At 39.5% G+C, this 19,465-nt stretch overlaps 3 protein-coding genes across 3 annotated transcripts; all 3 read left to right on the top strand.

Annotated features, from left to right (window-relative positions):
• Positions 1–1,203: 1,203 nt before the first annotated feature.
• On the top strand, positions 1,204–2,989 carry LOC138784097 (nodal homolog 3-A-like). The gene is made up of 3 exons (XM_069959615.1): positions 1,204–1,435; positions 1,675–2,381; positions 2,837–2,989. The coding sequence occupies exons 1-3, from the start codon at positions 1,204–1,206 to the stop codon at positions 2,987–2,989; spliced, it is 1,092 nt and encodes a 363-aa protein (XP_069815716.1).
• A 2,936-nt stretch (positions 2,990–5,925) lies between these two features.
• LOC138784104 (nodal homolog 3-A-like) lies at positions 5,926–7,480 on the top strand. Its single transcript, XM_069959622.1, has 3 exons — positions 5,926–6,166; positions 6,391–7,115; positions 7,328–7,480. Exons 1-3 carry the CDS (start codon positions 5,926–5,928, stop codon positions 7,478–7,480), a joined length of 1,119 nt encoding a protein of 372 aa, XP_069815723.1.
• Positions 7,481–11,559: 4,079 nt separating this feature from the next.
• LOC138784109 (nodal homolog 3-A-like) lies at positions 11,560–13,170 on the top strand. The gene is made up of 3 exons (XM_069959627.1): positions 11,560–11,800; positions 12,028–12,755; positions 13,018–13,170. Exons 1-3 carry the CDS (start codon positions 11,560–11,562, stop codon positions 13,168–13,170), a joined length of 1,122 nt encoding a protein of 373 aa, XP_069815728.1.
• The last annotated feature ends 6,295 nt before the right edge of the window (positions 13,171–19,465 follow it).

Here is a 19,465-nt window from a genome sequence, read left to right on the forward strand (position 1 = left end):
TTCAGTCAGTATTGTGGTCCTCATATTGTAACCAAAACTAGGAGTGGATTAAAAACACAGAAAGGCTCTGTCCACACAATGTTGAAATTGAGTGGATGGCCGCCATATAACAGTAAATAACGGCCATTATTTCAATACAACAGCCGTTGTTTTTAAAATAACAGCAAATATTTGCCATTAAATGGCGGCCATCCACTCAATTTCAACATTGTGTGAACAGAGCCTTTCTGTGTTTTCAATCCACTCCTGGTTTTGGTTGCAATATGAGGACCACAATACTGACTGAAATATACGTAGTGTGAACCCAGCCTTAAGCTTCAAATTATTTGGATATGTTACAGTAGTATTAATATCGTGTAGGTGAGGTTCCCAGAACTGGACACAGAATTCCAGATGGGATGTCACTACATCTCTATATAGCGGAATCACAATCTCCCTCTTCCTACCGGTTATTTTTCTATATATCCAATAAATTGATCAACACTATAATCAAGTAGAGAAACAATTAATCTTTATTTAGGGTTTCTAGTTATACAGCCAAGCAATACAATTGTTTTCCATACTGCTTGACCACATGGTTGAGTAATTAGGCTCTTCATAGTCAATAATATAAAACGTTATGTGAGTGCATAGCCATAAACAACCCTACTTACAATATTACAACAATACATTACATACTAATAAGTCTAATTCTCCTTTTTTATCTCTTTCTTCTGATACTTAATTATTTACCTTTAGGCCCTTAAGTAAAAGAAAAGACTCAGTTAACATTATTCTTAGACATAGAAAATAAAGTAATTCCAAACTAAAGTAAAGTGTAAAGACTGATTACATATACATATAATTCTTTAAAGTTTAAACAGAAAGCAAAAAAAACAGAAGCCTAAAAACAAGGTATTTGATATTCATCCAAGCAGAAACATCAGGAATTACCATGATTAATGTCAAATCCACATCAATCATTGTACTACCAGCCAAATTAGCATAAGAAAAATACAGATGATTGATCTCAAGTAGGTGATTATTCTTTTGATTGTTGTGTCAAAGGGCTTGAAAGAGTCCTAGGTGTGAAGACATCAGATACCTTCACCACTATTTAAGGGTAAGGATTACTGAAATGGTTAGTTCAGTCTCTCAAGACCACTTCAGCAAGCAGAAGACTCTGAGCTAACAAGACATTGAGGGAAGGAAGTCTACTTTAAGATGGTTCTGAAGATCACCCTCTATATTCTTTTCATCTCCATGGTCTCCGGGAAGCCTTTTCTACCACCAAAAGCTCTTCCAAGAGCTAGCAGCCATGGAGGTCATGCAGTCAAGATCCCTCTCTATATGATGAATCTTTATCATACTCTCATGGGAAATAATAAGGATCTTAAAAGACCAGAAATTGAAGTCCTGGAGGAGTCTGATACTGTCCAGAGTATTATGGCAAAAGGTGAGTAAAACATTTCTTTACAGTCCTATATCTTCTGGTTCTTTGTATCTTTATTATTATTATTGATTTCATTTTACTGCTTTGTTCCTCCTAAATAAGTATGAAAGTTATTGTCTTTACTGATAATATATTGAATAATAATACATTGATATATAGTATTAGTAAGGGTATGTTTGATTATGATATTGTAAAAAATATATAACATTGGCAGTGATAGTAATTTTCAATTTTCTTTTTAGATTTCACAGTGGAAGAAGATCGGTGGTCATTGACTTTTGACTTCTCAACGATCTCAAGAACTGATGAACTACGAATGGTGGAACTCCGAGTTCATCTTCCACCATTCACAAAATCTAGCAACGTAACGGTAGACATCTACCACCTCAACAACGGACAACACAAAGTCTTCTTAGGATCAGTCATGACAAATATACCCGATGTTAAAATAACTTCCTGGACAACTTTCAATGTGACCAAAATGATGGAAAATAGCCTCCTGTGGGGAAGAAGACCTACCAACCATGGAGATGAAGACATGAAATCAGCAGACATGGGCATGGCAAGGATAAAGAAGCGCGATGTTTCTGTACCAGAAATCACCACAGATCAAGCCATCATTGTGTTTTTTACTAAGCATAGCCCATTTTCCAAACCTGGCACTCCAAGCCTCATCAAAAAATTGGCCGTGAACACTATGAAGATGGCTGCCTTTCGTAGACACAAGAGGACCAAGAGTGAAGGCCAACAAGGAAATCCAAGCAGTCCTATTGTTCTGGAACAGCACAAATCATCCTGTAAAAGAGTGGACATGATGGTAGACTTTAAAGAAATTGGTTGGGACAAATGGGTTATCTACCCCAAAAAATACAATGCTTATCGGTGTGAGGGAATCTGTCATTCACCACTGAAGGAGGCCTCAAAGATAACAAACCATGACTACATTAAGGTAAGAATAAAATTTCAGTTAAATATACATAAAACATGTTTTTTATTTTTTTAAAAATTTATTTGTACATTAACATTTACCAGTATCGTCCTTTCGTAAGTCACATTTAATACTTGGAGGTTTATTATGTCTAGTACCATAACTTTATCTAAAAAAGTATTTGCTAAATATGTCATATATTGTCAACTACAGTTATTGGGGTTGCCTTATGTAATAATGTGCTACATTAAAGTCTATGGGAAAACAGCTGTATGTAAATACACTGTAAATATTTTTTGCAATGTGTGCACAGACTGACATTTTTACATAGACTTAACTGTAGCACATTATTACATTAACAATATGGTCTTGTATAGCCATTTTTCAGCCATATTTTGCTTTTATTTTACTATGTGTGAACCAAGCCTTATAAATATCATACACTCACATCAAACTTATTTCTTTTCTCCTTGCAGAGTATTATGAAGCTGAAGGATTCCGAGAGAACAGAATGCTCATCGTGTGTTCCCATCAAGATGCAGCCATTGTCCATGATGTTTCACGAGAATCGACACCTTGTTGTAAGACACCATGACGACATGATCATTGAAGAGTGCGGCTTTCAATGAATATAAGGACTTTTAGAATATTTTATGCTTATTTTGTTAATTAGCACAATGGATAAAGATAGAATTTAATTTATATTAAGACTAAATAAAATATAAATTATGTATTGAATATTTCCTCATGTTGAGGTACAATAGATACTTTCTCCTAATGCAATGTACAGATTTATTGATATATACTGCATGTGTAAAAAATGCTTTCTTATAGTCAAATTGTTGCCCTCAGCAACCATTCAGAGCTTAGCTTTCATTTTACCCGAACAATGAAAGAAATGAAAGCTGAGCTGTGATTGGCTATCACAAAGCATGATAAATATCCCCCTTTGTATTACTTAAAATTCTGTAAGAATTTTTTTGTTTTTTATTACATTCAATTTACAGAATATTGTGGTAATATTGTTTGTTTGCATTTTTAATTACACATAAATAAACTTTTAAAAAAATGTTACTTAGACTATGTTTATTCTGTTTTATTGTGGGGTTGAGGTCAACATTATATACTTAGTTTATGACATCTATGATAATAATGAAGCAAAAAAAAAAAAACATCTAAACATTTAAAACAAAGTTTTATTTAATATATTGTATTGCTTTTTAAACCATATTTTTTTATGGTTGGTTGGTTGATTTATTTTCACTCACTTGGCAATAACACATGGTAAATTAAAAGAGATGAGCGAATTGCTGATCTTAACAAAACGTTTTGTTTGAGCTGCGCTCCGCTCATAAAGCCGCTGGCCTTTCAGCTCTGCCCCACTCTCTGCCACTCCTCCCAGGATCCCAGGAAAAGCTGTATCAAATTCTTGGAAGTGTCTCCCATTTTTCCAGAAGTGGATCCAGCTTTTCCCCGGCATTCGAGGTGGAACAACAGGGAGCGGAGCAGCGCTCAAACAAGGCGATTGGCTTCATTTAGATCAGTAATTTGTGCATCTCTATAAACTCCCCATTACTAAAAGAATAAAACTAATTTTTATCATATTGGGGGCTGAATTTAAAGGTCTGTTTCCATCCAACATCTTGCTACTGCGCTGGAAGGAAACTGAAATTAACGTGATAAATATAAAGATGATTGATTTGTAGCGTGTGACTGTCCTTTGATGTAAGAGTCAAAAGTTTTCACCATTATAAAAGGGCAGAAAATACTGAAAATTTTAGTTCAGTCTTTCAAAATCGCATTAGCAATAAGATAAGCTGACTAGGACTTTGTGGGAAGGATGGCTTCTTTTAAGGCTATGAATATCGTCTTATATATTGTGTATCTCCTTGGTTTTTGCTGGAAGACCCTTTCTACCATCAAGAACACCTCTAAGAGGTATCAACCATGGTTAAAGGAAGGCAGTAATTAAAATCAGGTGGCCTCTGGACCGCCACCAGAAGGCATTTACCCGAGTTGTGATGATGTTATGATTTGGGGGGAAAAGGGCTGTCCTGGCTGATGGACTGGCCGCTCAGCCAATCAGCTCAGCGGCTGAGTGGCTGAGCTGCCAGTCCATCAGCCAGGCCGTGACTTGTCAGCGCCAGAAATCCCGGAGCCTGGCGGGGGTCCTGAGGCTTGTCCCACTGGTCATCGCTGGCTCAGGGAGATATAAGTCCGTACTTGTAATGACCTCCCAGCTGCCTGATTTTATAAATAGCCGGACTTCTCCTTTAAGGAGTCAAGATTCCACTGTACACGATGAACCTCTATCTTACTCTCATGGGAAATAATAATGATTTAAAAAACCAGGGACAAGGAGATACAATCCAGAGTCTTACTACAAGAGGTGAATACAACAATTTATTGCAGTCCTATAGTATATGTTCTACCTTCTTCATATCTACAACTTATTGTTTGTTAATTAAATTTTACCACATACAACCTAATAAAACTAGTTTTTACATTTATAGACACAATTAAGTTGAAATATGATAAAAACTGTCATAGAAACATGGCAGAAAAAAAACATCTGGTCCACATAGTCTGCATTTTTCCCCCATTTTAGGATAAGTATACAGTGGTGCCTTGCATTACGAGCATTAGTCATTCTGGGTCCGTGCTTGTAATCCAAATCCACTCTTAAACCACTTCAAAGAAATTGGTTGGGACAAATAGGTTATCTACACCCCAAAATATAATGCTTATAAGACTTTTGACTCACCCTGTATAAATATTTTAATATGATTGGGTAATTTATTTTTAAGTTGCCTAGCAATAATAAATGGTAAACTATCCACTGCTAAATGAATAAAACATTTTTTTTTTTTTCAAATTGATTCAAGAAATGTGGAACACTGCAAAACTTACCATAAGAAAACCTTTCCTTAAAGCAAAATTCCAAGGGGCAAAAAAAAATATGTTATCTAATGAAGACACCACGTGATTTAGTGAGTTACCCATGTTGCAGTTTAAGTATCTCCATATGGGTCTGTACATACAGCACTCCCATGGGCATAAGGCCTCAGATATACAACATAAAACCTTATTTTAGTCTAAGGATTAAATTATTAGTACGGACTTATTAAAGGCAATTCATAAATCTGTTCTCTGTGGAAATCAACTCTGCATATGTTTCTATTGTATTACATGTATGTGATCCCTCAAGGCTTTATATTTTATAAACTTTGAAATTCATTTAGCAGAAACCAAAAGGTCAACAAATATATTTCACACTCATCCAACAAAAACAAACTACAAACACCATATTTGATAAATCCACATCACCCATACTACTACTACTACCAGTCTAATTACCATGATAAATAGAAAGATGATTGATCTCTAGCAGGTGAATAATCCTTTGATGTGGGGGTGACAAGAAAAAGGGTGTGAAAATCCAAGACACCTCAGTTCTCACCACTATATAAGAACAGGGACTACAGAATGTTTTACTCCAGTCTTCCAGGAGCACATCAGCAGTCAGAACTCCCAGAACTAAGCTGACTAGGACTTTGTGGGAAGGATGGCGACTTCCAAAGTTCTGAAGATTCTCTTATATATTCTGTTCATCTCCTTGGTTTCTGGGAGACCCTTTCTACCACCAAGTGCTCTTCCAAGAGCTGATCACCATGGGCAAGGAGTCAAGATTCCACTATATATGATGAACCTCTATCACACTCTAATGGGAAACAATAAGGATTTAAAAAGACCAGAGATTCAGGTTCTGGAGGAGTCCGATACCATCCAGAGTCTTACTGCAAAAGGTGAGTACAATAGTCTATTACTGTCTAGTATCTTCTGGCTAATTTATATGCATTGATTATTATTAATTATATTTTTACTACATTGATAAAACTAGTTATTACATTCACATATGAATCTGTTGGCGCTATACAAATAAATATATTATTATTATTAATTATTAACCACTAAAAGTAAAATCTTTCTTGTGAATTACAGAGATAGTAATTTTCTATTTTGTTTTCAGATTTCACAGTGGAGGATCATCGGTGGTCACTGACTTTTGACTTTACTTCTGTTTCAAGAACTGATGAACTACGAATGGTGGAACTCCGAGTTCATATTCCACCATTTACAACATCCAGCAGCATAACAGTAGACATCTACCACATCAACAATGGACAACACAAACTCTTCTTGGGATCAGTCACGACAAATATTCCCAATATTGGAAATAACTCTTGGGCAACTTTTAATGTCACCAAGGTAATAGAAAATAGTCTTTGGGGAAAGAGGCTGACCGACCATGGAGATAGAGATGTGACATCAGTACACATGCCTGATAAAAATGTATTCAAGAATACAAGAAGGATCAGTAAGCGTGATGTCTCTCTACCCGAAATCACAGATCAAGCCATCATTGTGTTCTTTACTAAGCATAACCCATTTTCCAAACCCAACACCCCAAGCCTTATCCGAAAATTGGCAATGAACACCATGAAGGTTGGATTTCGTAGACACAAGAGAACAAAGAGTGAAAGCCAAGTAGGAAATCTAAGAAGTATCTACTCTGCTGTAGAAGAACAACCCAAACCATCATGTAGAAAAGTGGACATGGTGGTGGACTTCAAAGAAATTGGTTGGGACAAATGGGTTATCTACCCCAAAAAGTATAATGCTTACCGGTGTGAGGGAACCTGTCATTCACCACTAAAGGAAACTTCAAAGACGACAAACCATGACTACATAAAGGTAAGAAGATGTTTTTCTATTGTATGCAAATGAATTTTAAAAGTATTAAATAGTTGTTTAAGTTTTAAAGGGCTTACTTGTACTAATAGAAAGATATGTTTTTAACATATTATTCTTTTTGACAACTACATGGCCTTTATGAAACAACCTCTTTTAATATCACTTATTGAAACCATATAATGTTAATATTCTTTTGTTATTTTGTTTTGCAGAGTTTAATCAATTTGAAGGATTTTGAAACAAATGAATGTTCTTTATGTGTTCCTATCAAGATGCAGCCCTTGTCCATGATGTTTCATGAGGATAGACACCTTGTTGTAAGACACCATGATGATATGATCATTGAAGAGTGCGGCTCTCAATGAACTTAAGGACTTTGATTTCAGATGATTTTATGCTAAGAAATGACATAATAGAGATAGAATTAATTTTTATTTTGCATAAATTACAAATTACAGAATGAACAATTCCTCATGTTGAGGTATGACTGATATTTTTACTTATTACAATGTTTGAATGTATTGATATTATGAAACAATTTATATTATGTAAAATTTTATATAAATTTAAAATGCCATTTTAAATGATCAGACTTATTGCAAATTACCCAAATTTTGGGGTAATTCTGTTCCTTTGTGGAAACTTTTTGTAGCTGTAAATATGAATAAATATTTTTTCTTTTTTTAAACTACTCTGTTTTTCCTATAAGGCCGGGTTTACACATAAGCGGCGGTGCGGTGGCGTTTCCCTCTGGCGCAGGAGAAAAGCGCTGAAACGCATCATTGAACTGATCCCATTGTTTTCAATAGGACTGTTCAAAACATGCAGCAGGGAAATAGTGCCCGTCGTATTGCCGGACCGTCGGTGTGTCAGGACATATCTTGCAGCGTCCTAACGCACCGCTGCTCCGCACCCATTTAAACAAATAGAGCGCCAGAGGCCTCGCCGGGCAGGACGCATGCCGTTCGCTCTGGCTTCCGGCGTTCAGCCAAAGAGCTACATAGTATACAGACACATACATATCTCTCCCGTGTGTTCTCCCCCTCCCATATAGCCCCCCCTGTTGGTTGCTCCCCAGTAGTATATAGCCCCCCTGTGCGCTCTCCCCCGGAATATATAACCCCATTGTGTGCTCTCCCCCAGTAGTATATAGCCCCACTGTGAGCTCCCCCAATTAGTATATAGCCCCCCTGTGCGCTCTCCCCCTTTAGTATATTTCCCCCGGCTGCCACTATACTCACAGCGTGATGACAATAAGCAAATCCCATCGTAAATGACAGGCCGTTGTTTTGAAATAACGGCTTTTATTTGCCATAAATGGCGTAATAGAGATAGAGGGGGAGATTTATCAAACTGGTGTAAAGTGAAACTGGCTTAGTTGCCCCTAGCAACCAATCAGATTCCACCATTCCACCTCATGGACTCTTTGTAAAATAAAAGGTGGAATCTGATTGGTTGCTAGGGACAATTCTACTTTATACCAGTTTGATAAATATTTATATTTGGAATAAATTACAAATTACAGAATGAACAATTCCTCTTGTTAAGGTATGACCGATACTTTTACTTATTAGGCTATGTTCACACAATGTGAACATCCGGCCGCTCCGTGACCCCGGCCGGGTCACGGAACGGCCGGTCTCTGCCCGGATCATCGCGGTTGGTACTTAAGTACCGGCCGGATGATCTTCCCCCTGCACACTATGCAGCGAGCGGCCGAAGCCGCACGCTTTATTGTGTGAACTGACAGGGTTTCCTACGGCCGCAATTCATTGAATTGCAGCCGCAGAAAACTGAAATGTTAGTTATTTGTGGGGCCGCACGGGATCCCGGCCGGAGCGTATACGATGTGTATACGCTCCGACCGGGATCCCATTGAAACTAAGGCATTGTTCCACCTCTCAAAAACTACGGCCGTAGTTTTACGTAGTGTGAACATAGTCTTTACGATGTATGGGTTTATCCCTATATTTTAGAAATTAACATCTTATACGAATTTAGCTAGTTATTTTGATTGAATAGACTTACTACTGTCCCAAATTTAATAGGTAATTTATTTCCTTTATGTAAATTCTTTTTCTAAATGTACTGTATACATAAATAAATATTTTTATAAAATAGTTTACTTTTTTTTACTGTATTGTAAGTTATTGTATTGGTGGGTTTATCAGTTTACATCATAGATGCACATACGGTTATTTTATGGCTCTGCTTAACGTCCAAATTGTATAGAGCCATAAAAATGAATCCTTATCAATCTATAGGCTTATCCTGTACTTCTGTGGGCTTCTGATATTGCAAATGGAAGGAAAATAAAATTGTGGCGTACTCTGTCAAATGCTGCCAATGTGACAAGGGACTAATTGGAACAAAATTATGAAAAATCACCAGAGCTACTCTCCCTTAGAAACACTGTTCTATAATAGAGTGCCATATGGAGTGCTAAATCTGAGCATATATACAAGATAGCTGTTGTTTAACAGCTTGCTCGGCTGACAGCTATCTTTCTATATCCAAACATACACAGATCTGATCAGCCTGGCTAAGCATATATATGTTCTGAACGAGGAGAGGGAAGAAATCACTACACGATTCCTCTGTCAGCTGCTTATATGCAAGGAAATAAATAGTATGGCTCAAATCCAACATGCCCAAAGATCTTCTCCCAACATCTGTCGGTGAAAGTCAGGAGGCCCTCATACACATTAGATAGTAGGCTGATATGACTAAATTTGGTGGGTTCAGCTGACACATGTAATATGTATATGCAGTTTAAATGGGTTATCTAGGATTAGAACACAGCTGCTTTACTCCACCACACCAGTCCTTAGTTGGCTCCATTCACTTTCATGTGAAATTACATACAAATGTAGGATAGGAGTGGCGCTTTTTGAAGAAAAAAAGGTATCGTATTTTCCGGCGTATAAGGCGACTGGGCGTATAATTAGATTGTCAGATTAATCAGATTTTCAGGGGTTCGCCTTATACACTGGAAAATGTTAACCCCTGCCTGACCGCAGCGCTGCTACGATCAGGCAGAGGTTAACTGCAGCTAAATGAATAAAATAACAAACAGTTTACTTACCCGGGCTGGTTCCCGGCCTCCGCACGTCTTCTTCTCTGCTTCCGTTCCCCGGTGCAGGCAGTGTGACGTACACTGGCTGCGCCGGGGATGCCCGAATCCCTCCCGAGGAGCTGAGCGTCTAATTGGGGACGCTCGGCTGCTCGGAAGAGCTTCGGAAGAATGACAGAGGCTTCGGGTACTTCCACAGCCTTCCGAAGCCTCTGTGATTCTTCAGAAGCTCTCCTGAGCAGCCGAGCGTCTCCAATTAGACGCTCAGCTGCTCGGGAGGGCTTCGGGCATCCCTGGCGTAGCCAGTGTACGTCACACTGTCTGCGCAGGGGAACGGGAGCGGAGAAGAAGACGCGCAGAGGCCGGGAACGGGCCCGGGTGAGTTAACTGTTTTTTTTTTTTAAAATGATCGCTCCATACGGTGGGGATGCGGCAAATTTTGAGCCCCCCCACCTTATGGGGCGACCATACCCAGCGTATAAGACGACCCCCGAATTCTGACAAGATTTTTCGGGGTTAAAAAGTCGTCTTATACGCCGGAAAATACGGTATATTTTTTAAGGAATAGGAGCTTTAGATGTCTCTATAAAGGTTCTATATCCACAACCATGGGGTGTCACAAGAACTTAGTGTCTAATGGGAAAGTGGCAAACTAAAGAAAACTTGCCCTTTATCCAATATAGCTCAAAATTTCAGAATGGCGGCCATGTTTCAGACATAGCTCAAAAGATAGACCCCTTATTCACTACTTTCTGGGGTATTGAGATATGAAATAGTCCTTTCATTTCTGAAATAAAGGGTGTTCCAAAAGTCTTGACTATCCAATGTTAAAATAATTAAACAGATCTATTTTAACATTAATGCAAAAACGTGGTACACTGCAAAACTACCATATGCCAATATTTCCTAATAGCAAAATTCAAAGGGGGAAGAAGAAGAAGAATCATAAATCTGTTCTCTGTAGAAACCAATTTTGCATACATTTCTATTGTTTACATGTATGTGATCTATTTGTATTTTACCAACTTTGTAATTCATTCAGCAGAAACTAAAAAACAAAAACAAGAAATATATTTACACTCATCCAACAAAAACAAACTACAAACACCATATTTGATAAATCCACATCACCCATACTACTACTACTACCAGTCTAATTACCATGATAAATAGAAAGATGATTGATCTCTAGTAGGTGAATAATCCTTTCATGTGGGGGTGAAAAGAATAAAGGGGTGTGAAAATCCAAGCCACCTCGGTTTTCCCCACTATATAAGAACAGGGACTACAGAATGTTTTACTTCAGTCTTCCAGGAGCACATCAGCAGTCAGAACTCCCTGAACTAAGCTGACAAGGACTTTGTGGGAACGATGGCGACTTCCAAAGCTATGAAGATTCTCTTATATATTCTGCTCATCTCCTTGGTTTCTGGGAGACCCTTTCTACCACCAAGTGCTCTTCCAAGAGCTGATCACCATGGGCAAGGAGTCAAGATTCCACTATATATGATGAACCTCTATCACACTCTCATGGGAAACAATAAGGATTTAAAAAGACCAGAGATTCAGGTTCTGGAGGAGTCCGATACCATCCAGAGTCTTACTGCAAAAGGTGAGTACAATAGTCTATTACTGTCTTATATCTTCTGGCTAATTTATATGCATTTTTATTAGTATTATTGTTAATTACATTTTACTACATTGTTTCTTGTATACTAGTCTGAATTCCCAATATCATTTTGTTGATAAATGATGATGAATGTCAACCAGTAATTTTTGAGTTAAAGTAAAATGTATCTTATCAATTACAAAGAAAGTAATTCTCACATTTGTTTTCAGATTTCACAGTGGAAGAGAATCGGTGGTCATTGACTTTTGACTTCTCTTCTGTTTCAAGAACTGATGAACTACGAATGGTGGAACTCCGAGTTTATCTTCCACCATTCACAACATCCAGTAGCATAACAGTAGACATCTACCACATAACCAATGGACAACACAAACTCTTCTTGGGATCAGTCACAACAAATATACCTGATATTGAAAATACTTCTTGGACAACATTCAATGTCACCAAACTGATGGAAAATAGTCTGTGGAGAAAGAGACTGACCGACCATGGAGATGGAGATGTGACATCAGTACATATGTCTGATAAAAATGTACCTCAGAATGCAAGAAAGATCAAGAAGCGTGATGTCTCTTTAACCGAAATCACCACAGATCAAGCCATCATTGTGTTCTTTACTAAACATAACCCATTTTCCAAACCCAACACCCCAAGCCTCATCCGAAAATTGGCAATGAACACTATGAAGGTTGGGCTACGTAGACACACGAGGACCAAGAGTGAAAGCCAGCTAGGAAATCCAAGACGTATCTACCCTGCTGTGGTAGAACAACACAAACCATCATGTAGAAAAGTGGACATGGTGGTGGACTTCAAAGAAATTGGTTGGGACAAATGGGTTATCTACCCCAAAAAGTATAATGCTTACCGATGTGAGGAAACCTGTCATTCACCACTAAAGGAGACTTCAAAGACAACAAACCATGACTACATAAAGGTAAGAAGATGCTCTAGTTTTGTATGCAAATGAAGTTTAAAAGAATGAATGTTAAATTATTGTTTAGGATTTAAAGAGTTTATATGTAATAACTGGAAGTTTATTACATCTACTATGACTTTAGGTATAGTTTACTTTTTATTTTCTTACCTTTTCGTTATTTTTTTTGACAACTACATGACCTTCATGAAACAACCATTTTAAAATATCATTCATTTACTTATTTAGACCATATAATATTAATATTTTTTTTGTTTTACAGAGTTTAATGAATTTGAAGGATTCTGAAAGAATGGAATGTTCATCGTGTGTTCCTATCAAGATGCAGCCATTGTCCATGATGTTTCATGAGGATAGACACCTTGTTGTAAGACACCATAACGACATGATCATTGAAGAGTGCGGCTTTCAATGAGTTTACCGACTTTGATTTCATATGATGCTTATTAGAGATGAGCGAACCTGGAGCATGCTCGAATCCATCCGAACCCGATCGTTCGGCACTTGATTAGCGGTGGCTGCTGAACTTGGATAAAGCCCTAAGGCTATGTGGAAAACATGGGTATAGTCATTGGCTGTATCCATGTTTTCCAGACAACCTTAGAGCTTTATCCAACTTCAGCAGCCCAGCTAATCAAATACCGAACGTTCAGGTTCGGCTGGACTCGAGCATGCTGGAGGTTCGCTCATCTCTAATGCTTATAAATAACATGATAGAGAGAGAATTTATTTATATTTAGAATAAATTACAGAATAAACAATTCCTCATGTTGAGGTATGACTGATACTTTTACTTGTTACAATGTATGGATATATTGATATGTTTTAGAAATAACTTTGTATTACTCAACAATTTATATGAATTTAGCATGTTATTTTACATTACTACTACCCTCCCCAACTTATTAAGATTTTTAAGTCATTTATTTGCTTTTTAGAAATACTTTTTGTAAATGTATAGATAAATAAATATTTTTCTAAACTATTTCATGTTTTTACTGGATTTTATTATATTGGTGGGGTTATTAGTTTACATTTTAGACTTAAACATGGCTGTTTTATGGCTGTGCTTATCTCCCAAATTGTGCACAGCCATAAAAATTAACCTACTAAGTCAAAGAGCTTAGGGTATGTGTACACTATGGAATCCTGGCATATCGCCCGCCGCAGATTTCGCAGCTCGCACCTGCTAGTGGATGCTGAAGGCCGAGTGCATCTCTTCTGCTCCTATAGGCTTTATTCTATGATTTGCCAGAGTTCGCTGGCCGCCTAAAGTATGAACCCGCTCATTCTTTGGGCGGATGGCAGAATCTGGCAAACCATACAATGAAGCCTATAGGTGCAGCGGAGATGTGTGCTGTCGCTAGCGCCCATGAGCGGGTGCAAGCTGCAGAATCCACCCCAAGTGGGAGGAAACCCCTGGCCCTCTATGATGCAGCTCCATTGAAAACTGTTGCAATGTGATCCACTCCCGCTCTGTGTTAAAATCTTTCTATATCCAAACATACACATATCTGATCAGCCTGGCTAAGCATATATATGTTCTGAACGAGGAGAGGGAAGAAATCACTACACGATTCCTCTGTCAGCTGCTTATATGCAAGGAAATAAATAGTATGGCTCAAATCCAACATGCCCAAAGATCTTCTCCCAACATCTGTCGGTGAAAGTCAGGAGGCCCTCATACACATTAGATAGTGGGCTGATATGACTAAATTTGGTGGGTTCAGCTGTCACATGTAATATGTACACTACCGATCAAAAGTTTGGGGTCACATTAAAATGTCCTTATTTTTGAAGAAAAAGCACTGTACTTTTCAATGAAGATAACTTTAAACTAGTCCTAACTTTAAACAAATACACTCTATACATTGCTAATGTGGTAAATGACTATTCTAGCTGCAAATGTCTGGTTTTTGGTGCAATATCTACATAGGTGTATAGAGGCCCATTTCCAGCAACTATCACTCCAGTGTTCTAATGGTACAATGTGTTTGCTCATTGGCTCAGAAGGCTAATTGATGATTAGAAAACCCTTGTGCAATCATGTTCACACATCTGAAAACAGTCTAGCTCGTTACAGAAGCTACAAAACTGACCTTCCTTTGAGCAGATTGTGTTTCTGGAGCATCACATTTGTGGGGTCAATTAAACGCTCAAAATGGCCAGAAAAAGAGAACTTTCATCTGAAACTCGACAGTCTATTCTTGTTCTTAGAAATGAAGGCTATTCCATGCGAGAAATTGCTAAGAAATTGAAGATTTCCTACAACGTGTGTACTACTCCCTTCAGAGGACAGCACAAACAGACTCTAACCAGAGTAGAAAAAGAAGTGGGAGGCTGCGTTGTACAACTAAGCAAGAAGATAAGCACATTAGAGTCTCTAGTTTGAGAAAAAGACGCCTCACAGGTCCCCAACTGGCATCTTCATTAAATAGTACCCGCAAAACACCAGTGTCAACATCTACAGTGAAGAGGCGGCTGCGGGATTTTGGGCTTCAGGGCAGAGTGGCAAAGAAAAAGCCATATCTGAGACTGGCCAATAAAAGAAAAAGATTAAGATGGGCAAAAGAACACAGACATTGGACAGAGGAAGACTGGAAAAAAGTGTTGTGGACGGACGAATCCAAGTTTAATGGTGTTTGGATCACAAAGAAGAACGTTTGTGAGATGCAGAACAAATGAAAAGATGCTGGAAGAATGCCTGACGCCATCTGTTAAGCATGGTGGAGGTAATGTGATGGTCTGGGGTTGCTGGTAAGGGGGGAGATTTGTACAGGGTAAAAGGGATTCTGAATAAGGAAGGCTATCACTCTGCACCGCCATGCCATACCCAGTGGACAGCGCTTGATTGGAGCCAATTTCATCCTACAACAGGACAATGACCCTAAACACACCTCCAAATTGTGCAAGAACTATTTACAGCAGAAGCAGACAGCTGGTATTCTATCATAGGTAATGGAGTGGCCAGCGCAGTCACCAGATCTGAACCCCATTGAGCTGTTGTGGGAGCAGCTTGACCGTATGGTACGCCAGAAGTGCCCATCCAACCAATCCAACTTGTGGGAGCTGCTTCTAGAAGCGTGGGGGGCAATTTCTCCAGCTTACCTCAACAGATTAACAGCTAGAATGCCAAAGGTGTGCAATGCTGGAATTGCTGCAAAAGGAGGATTCTTTGACGAAAGCAAAGTTTGATGTAAAAACAATGTTATTTCAAATACAAATGTCAGGAACAGACAAACACAACCAGACAGTGGGCCCTGATCTGAACCCACCCACTGTCCCTGCCTAATTGCCTCAGTCGACCCTAGGCGGTCGCGGACAACCACGAAGACATTCCCTGCACTGAGTACGTGGGACACAAAACACGACAGACAAAACACAATAAAGAGTAGTAAACAAGCTAGGTCAAACCACACGGGCAACTCGGTACAAAATCGGCACACAAAGAATAGTCACAGGTCAGACGGGAGGTCAGGAACACGAGTAAGCAGGCAGAAGGGAATTAGGACGGGAAACGCAGGAAAAGACTGGGGAGAGCTGGGACCAGGGGTTACCTAATAGCCAGAGATTTCATACTGGCAATGATTAGACTTTATACTGGACCAGGAGCCCGGACCAAAGGCTGATTGGTCCGGCCTCCTGAGTCCAGTCTCACTGCAGCTGGTGCACTGCAGGCTGAGTGGCCGGGCAACCTGTCACTCAGCCTGAGTGTAAGACACTGCAGCTGCGTGCTGGGCGGCTGACAGTCACGTGAGACCACGGTTGCTAGGGACGCCGTCGGGTCTCTGTGACGTCACTCGGCTCCGGCGGGCGGAGCAACAGCGTGCTCCTGAGCCGACCGCCGGAGCCGAGCTGGAAGGAGACGCCGCTGGAGCCAGGCAAGGTAAGTTCCTGACAACAAATCATTATTTCTAACCTTGTCAATGTCTTGACTCTATTTTCTATTCATTTCACAACGTATGGTGGTGAATAAGTGTGACTTTTCATGGAAAACACAAAATTGTTTGGGTGACCCCAAACTTTTGAACGGTAGTGTATATATATATATATATATATATATATATATATATTGTAAGACAGCAGCTGGGAAGGTATATAATGGGGTATATATTCCAGCTAGGTTCTCTACATACATGTTACCGAGGTATCGGGCCTTGGTAAAGTAAGAACCGATAATTCAGCTGTGTTAGCTGCAGTAAGTGGTTGACACCTTTTTATAGTTAGTATAGCTGTTTGTAGACAGCTGATCCGGGACGGTTCTTACTGGGAGTAGTGAGTGTTGGGTGGGTGACGACTCCCCATGTTCCAGGCCACAGTTTGTCCAGCCTATATAGAGCCAGCTAGTCAGCTGGATGGGGGGTGTGGCTGCTACACAAGGACAAGTGTTTGTCTGCTGAGCTGCACACAGAAGGTACCTGTGTCTCCTGCAAGGTTTTGTGTTTGTTTGCTATAGTGCTAGTGAGGGAACTAACACTGTTTAGGTAGTGCTCAGACGAGCAGGTTTTTATTTTACTGTTTATGTTATTTTGTACCTGTTTCCATTGCACCTCCACTGCTGCCAATAAAACTACGGAGGTTACTGCATTTAGACTGCAACCTTGTCTGTGTCTCTTCATGAATGGACTTTGCCCCAGATCCCAGGGCTGAAAACATTACAATATATATATATATATATATATATATTTTTTTTTTTTTGCTAAGTGCATTGAATCCAGCATCTCTGTTGCCTCTTGATGTAGATTCAAATGGTGCAAAGAAAATGTTAAAAAACACCGGTATAGTGACTCCAGCGCTGCTACTGTAAGACCATCACGGGACTCCAATAGTTAAGATTAAAAGGGTTTATTTAGAAAACATAGCATGAGGTTAACATGTTTCGGGAAAAAAACTATCCCTTCCTCAGAACCAGTATGCATCTGGTTCTGAGGAAGGGATAGTTTTTTTTCCGAAACATGTTAACCTCATGCTATGTTTTCTAAATAAACCCTTTTAATCTTAACTATTGGAGTCCCGTGATGGTCTTACAGTAGCAGCGCTGGAGTCACTATACCGGTGTTTTTTAACATTTTCTTTGCAATATTCCTATACGGGCCCCCGGTGGGAGCATCCCGTCCGCTGGTACGTCTAGCTTAGCAGCTACTGGGATCTCGACAGTTCTACACTTCGCTACCCTCTTTGGGTGATACGCATTAAGCCCAAGTGGCTTTTAGGTGAGTGCAATACCTCCCTACCCACTATCTCTTTTATCCTAAGGTGTTACACGAGGCACCGGTGCCTGTGTTTTTTTGCTCTATTTCTTTTAGATTCAAAGGGGGAGGGGATAGAGGTAAATGGGAGTAGCCCATTTAGATTTAAAAAAAAAAAATTTTAAACACCGTATAAACTTTTTATTTTTAAATAAAGATGTTTTCGTTACTTATTGTGTTTGATATTTTAAATCTGAAGGATGAAAATGTAATTGAAAGCCAAAATATTAATGAAAGTTTAAAAGTTTTAATTGTAGATTATCCCAGACTTTTCAAAGATGGATGACACAAGACGCAAGGATATATGGTGACCGCCATGCAGCGTGACGTTCCACTGCAGAAACCGCTCCTGCCATAAGCTGGAGGTGAGGACAATCACTGAGACATGTAAAATGGTTGGAGGTAACTGTGCAGATGTCTATATGAAGCCCACTATTATGGGTTAATTGGCAAATGAGAGATTTGTTGGGTCCCTGGGCTTAATAATATGTAACACTGTTCAAAGAAGAAGAGCTGCCATAGAGTGGCTGACGCAACGTTCATGCAGGCAAACCCTGATGCCAAAAAGGGTGACGGATGATAGACAAAGCTGCCGATGCTGTAGTTTCCGTGGTCTTCTCAAGGTAACTGCATACAAAGTGTACAAGGGAATGGGGAGATGTTTCCGGTCTCTTCCTGAGGTAACCGTACATAGTGTACAGGTGGATGGGGAGAGAACAAAGCCAATGTCTGAGTTGATACTAGTGGCCTTAAAGAGGACCTGTCACCCCCCGTGCCGGGGTGACAGGCTCCCGACCCCCGTTAGATCCCCCTATATTTATCTCATTGCGCCGGTCGGTTGACTGAGATTTCAGCGCCCGAAGCCCGGCGTGCACGCTCACAGGAGAGTCAGATGCTCATAGAGAATGAATGGTGAGTCCGATGCTCCGTTATTCTCTATGGGCATCGGACACTGCTGTGAGCGCGTGCGCTGGGTGCTGAAATCTCAGTCACCCGACCGGCTCAGGAAGCGGGACCCGGCGCGATGAGGTAAGTATAGGGGGATCTAACGGGGGGTCAGGAGCCTGTCACTCGGGCACGGGGGGTGACAGGTTTCCTTTAAAAGAAGCTATATAACTGAGGCCAAGAGTCCCAGTGTCTGTAAAGAGGCCTGTCAGTCAAAAGATAGGTTTAAGGATCCATACCAATGTTATTAACTATTACAAAAAGGATCATATGGTATATTTAAAAAAAAAAAAAAAAAAAGTTTGAAACCTTAGATGATGTGTAGTATATACTTTGCTTTGATTTCTATGGTGGTTATTTTATCTTTATAATAAAAATCAAAGTCTGTCTGTCTGTCTGTCCCAAATAGACTTCCAAACGCCTGAACCGTTTGACCCCAAATTTGGCACACAGATACTTTGGGTCCCCGGGAAGGTTTTAGCGAAGGTTCCGTCCCCGCCAGATGTACAGGAGGGG

The sequence above is a fragment of the Dendropsophus ebraccatus genome, chromosome 1, assembly GCF_027789765.1.
Source record: "Dendropsophus ebraccatus isolate aDenEbr1 chromosome 1, aDenEbr1.pat, whole genome shotgun sequence".
NCBI lineage: Eukaryota > Metazoa > Chordata > Amphibia > Anura > Hylidae > Dendropsophus > Dendropsophus ebraccatus.

Excerpts from the sequence above, each read along its gene's own strand:
- LOC138784097 (XM_069959615.1), top strand. The coding sequence starts at position 1,204 with ATGGTTCTGAAGATCACCCTCTATATTCTTTTCATCTCCATGGTCTCC. Across the intron at positions 1,436-1,674 it reads CCAGAGTATTATGGCAAAAG|ATTTCACAGTGGAAGAAGAT; the intron begins GTGAGTAAAACA and ends TTTTCTTTTTAG. Across the intron at positions 2,382-2,836 it reads CAAACCATGACTACATTAAG|AGTATTATGAAGCTGAAGGA; the intron begins GTAAGAATAAAA and ends TTCTCCTTGCAG.
- LOC138784104 (XM_069959622.1), top strand. The coding sequence starts at position 5,926 with ATGGCGACTTCCAAAGTTCTGAAGATTCTCTTATATATTCTGTTCATC. Across the intron at positions 6,167-6,390 it reads CCAGAGTCTTACTGCAAAAG|ATTTCACAGTGGAGGATCAT; the intron begins GTGAGTACAATA and ends TTTTGTTTTCAG. Across the intron at positions 7,116-7,327 it reads CAAACCATGACTACATAAAG|AGTTTAATCAATTTGAAGGA; the intron begins GTAAGAAGATGT and ends TTTGTTTTGCAG.
- LOC138784109 (XM_069959627.1), top strand. The coding sequence starts at position 11,560 with ATGGCGACTTCCAAAGCTATGAAGATTCTCTTATATATTCTGCTCATC. Across the intron at positions 11,801-12,027 it reads CCAGAGTCTTACTGCAAAAG|ATTTCACAGTGGAAGAGAAT; the intron begins GTGAGTACAATA and ends ATTTGTTTTCAG. Across the intron at positions 12,756-13,017 it reads CAAACCATGACTACATAAAG|AGTTTAATGAATTTGAAGGA; the intron begins GTAAGAAGATGC and ends TTTGTTTTACAG.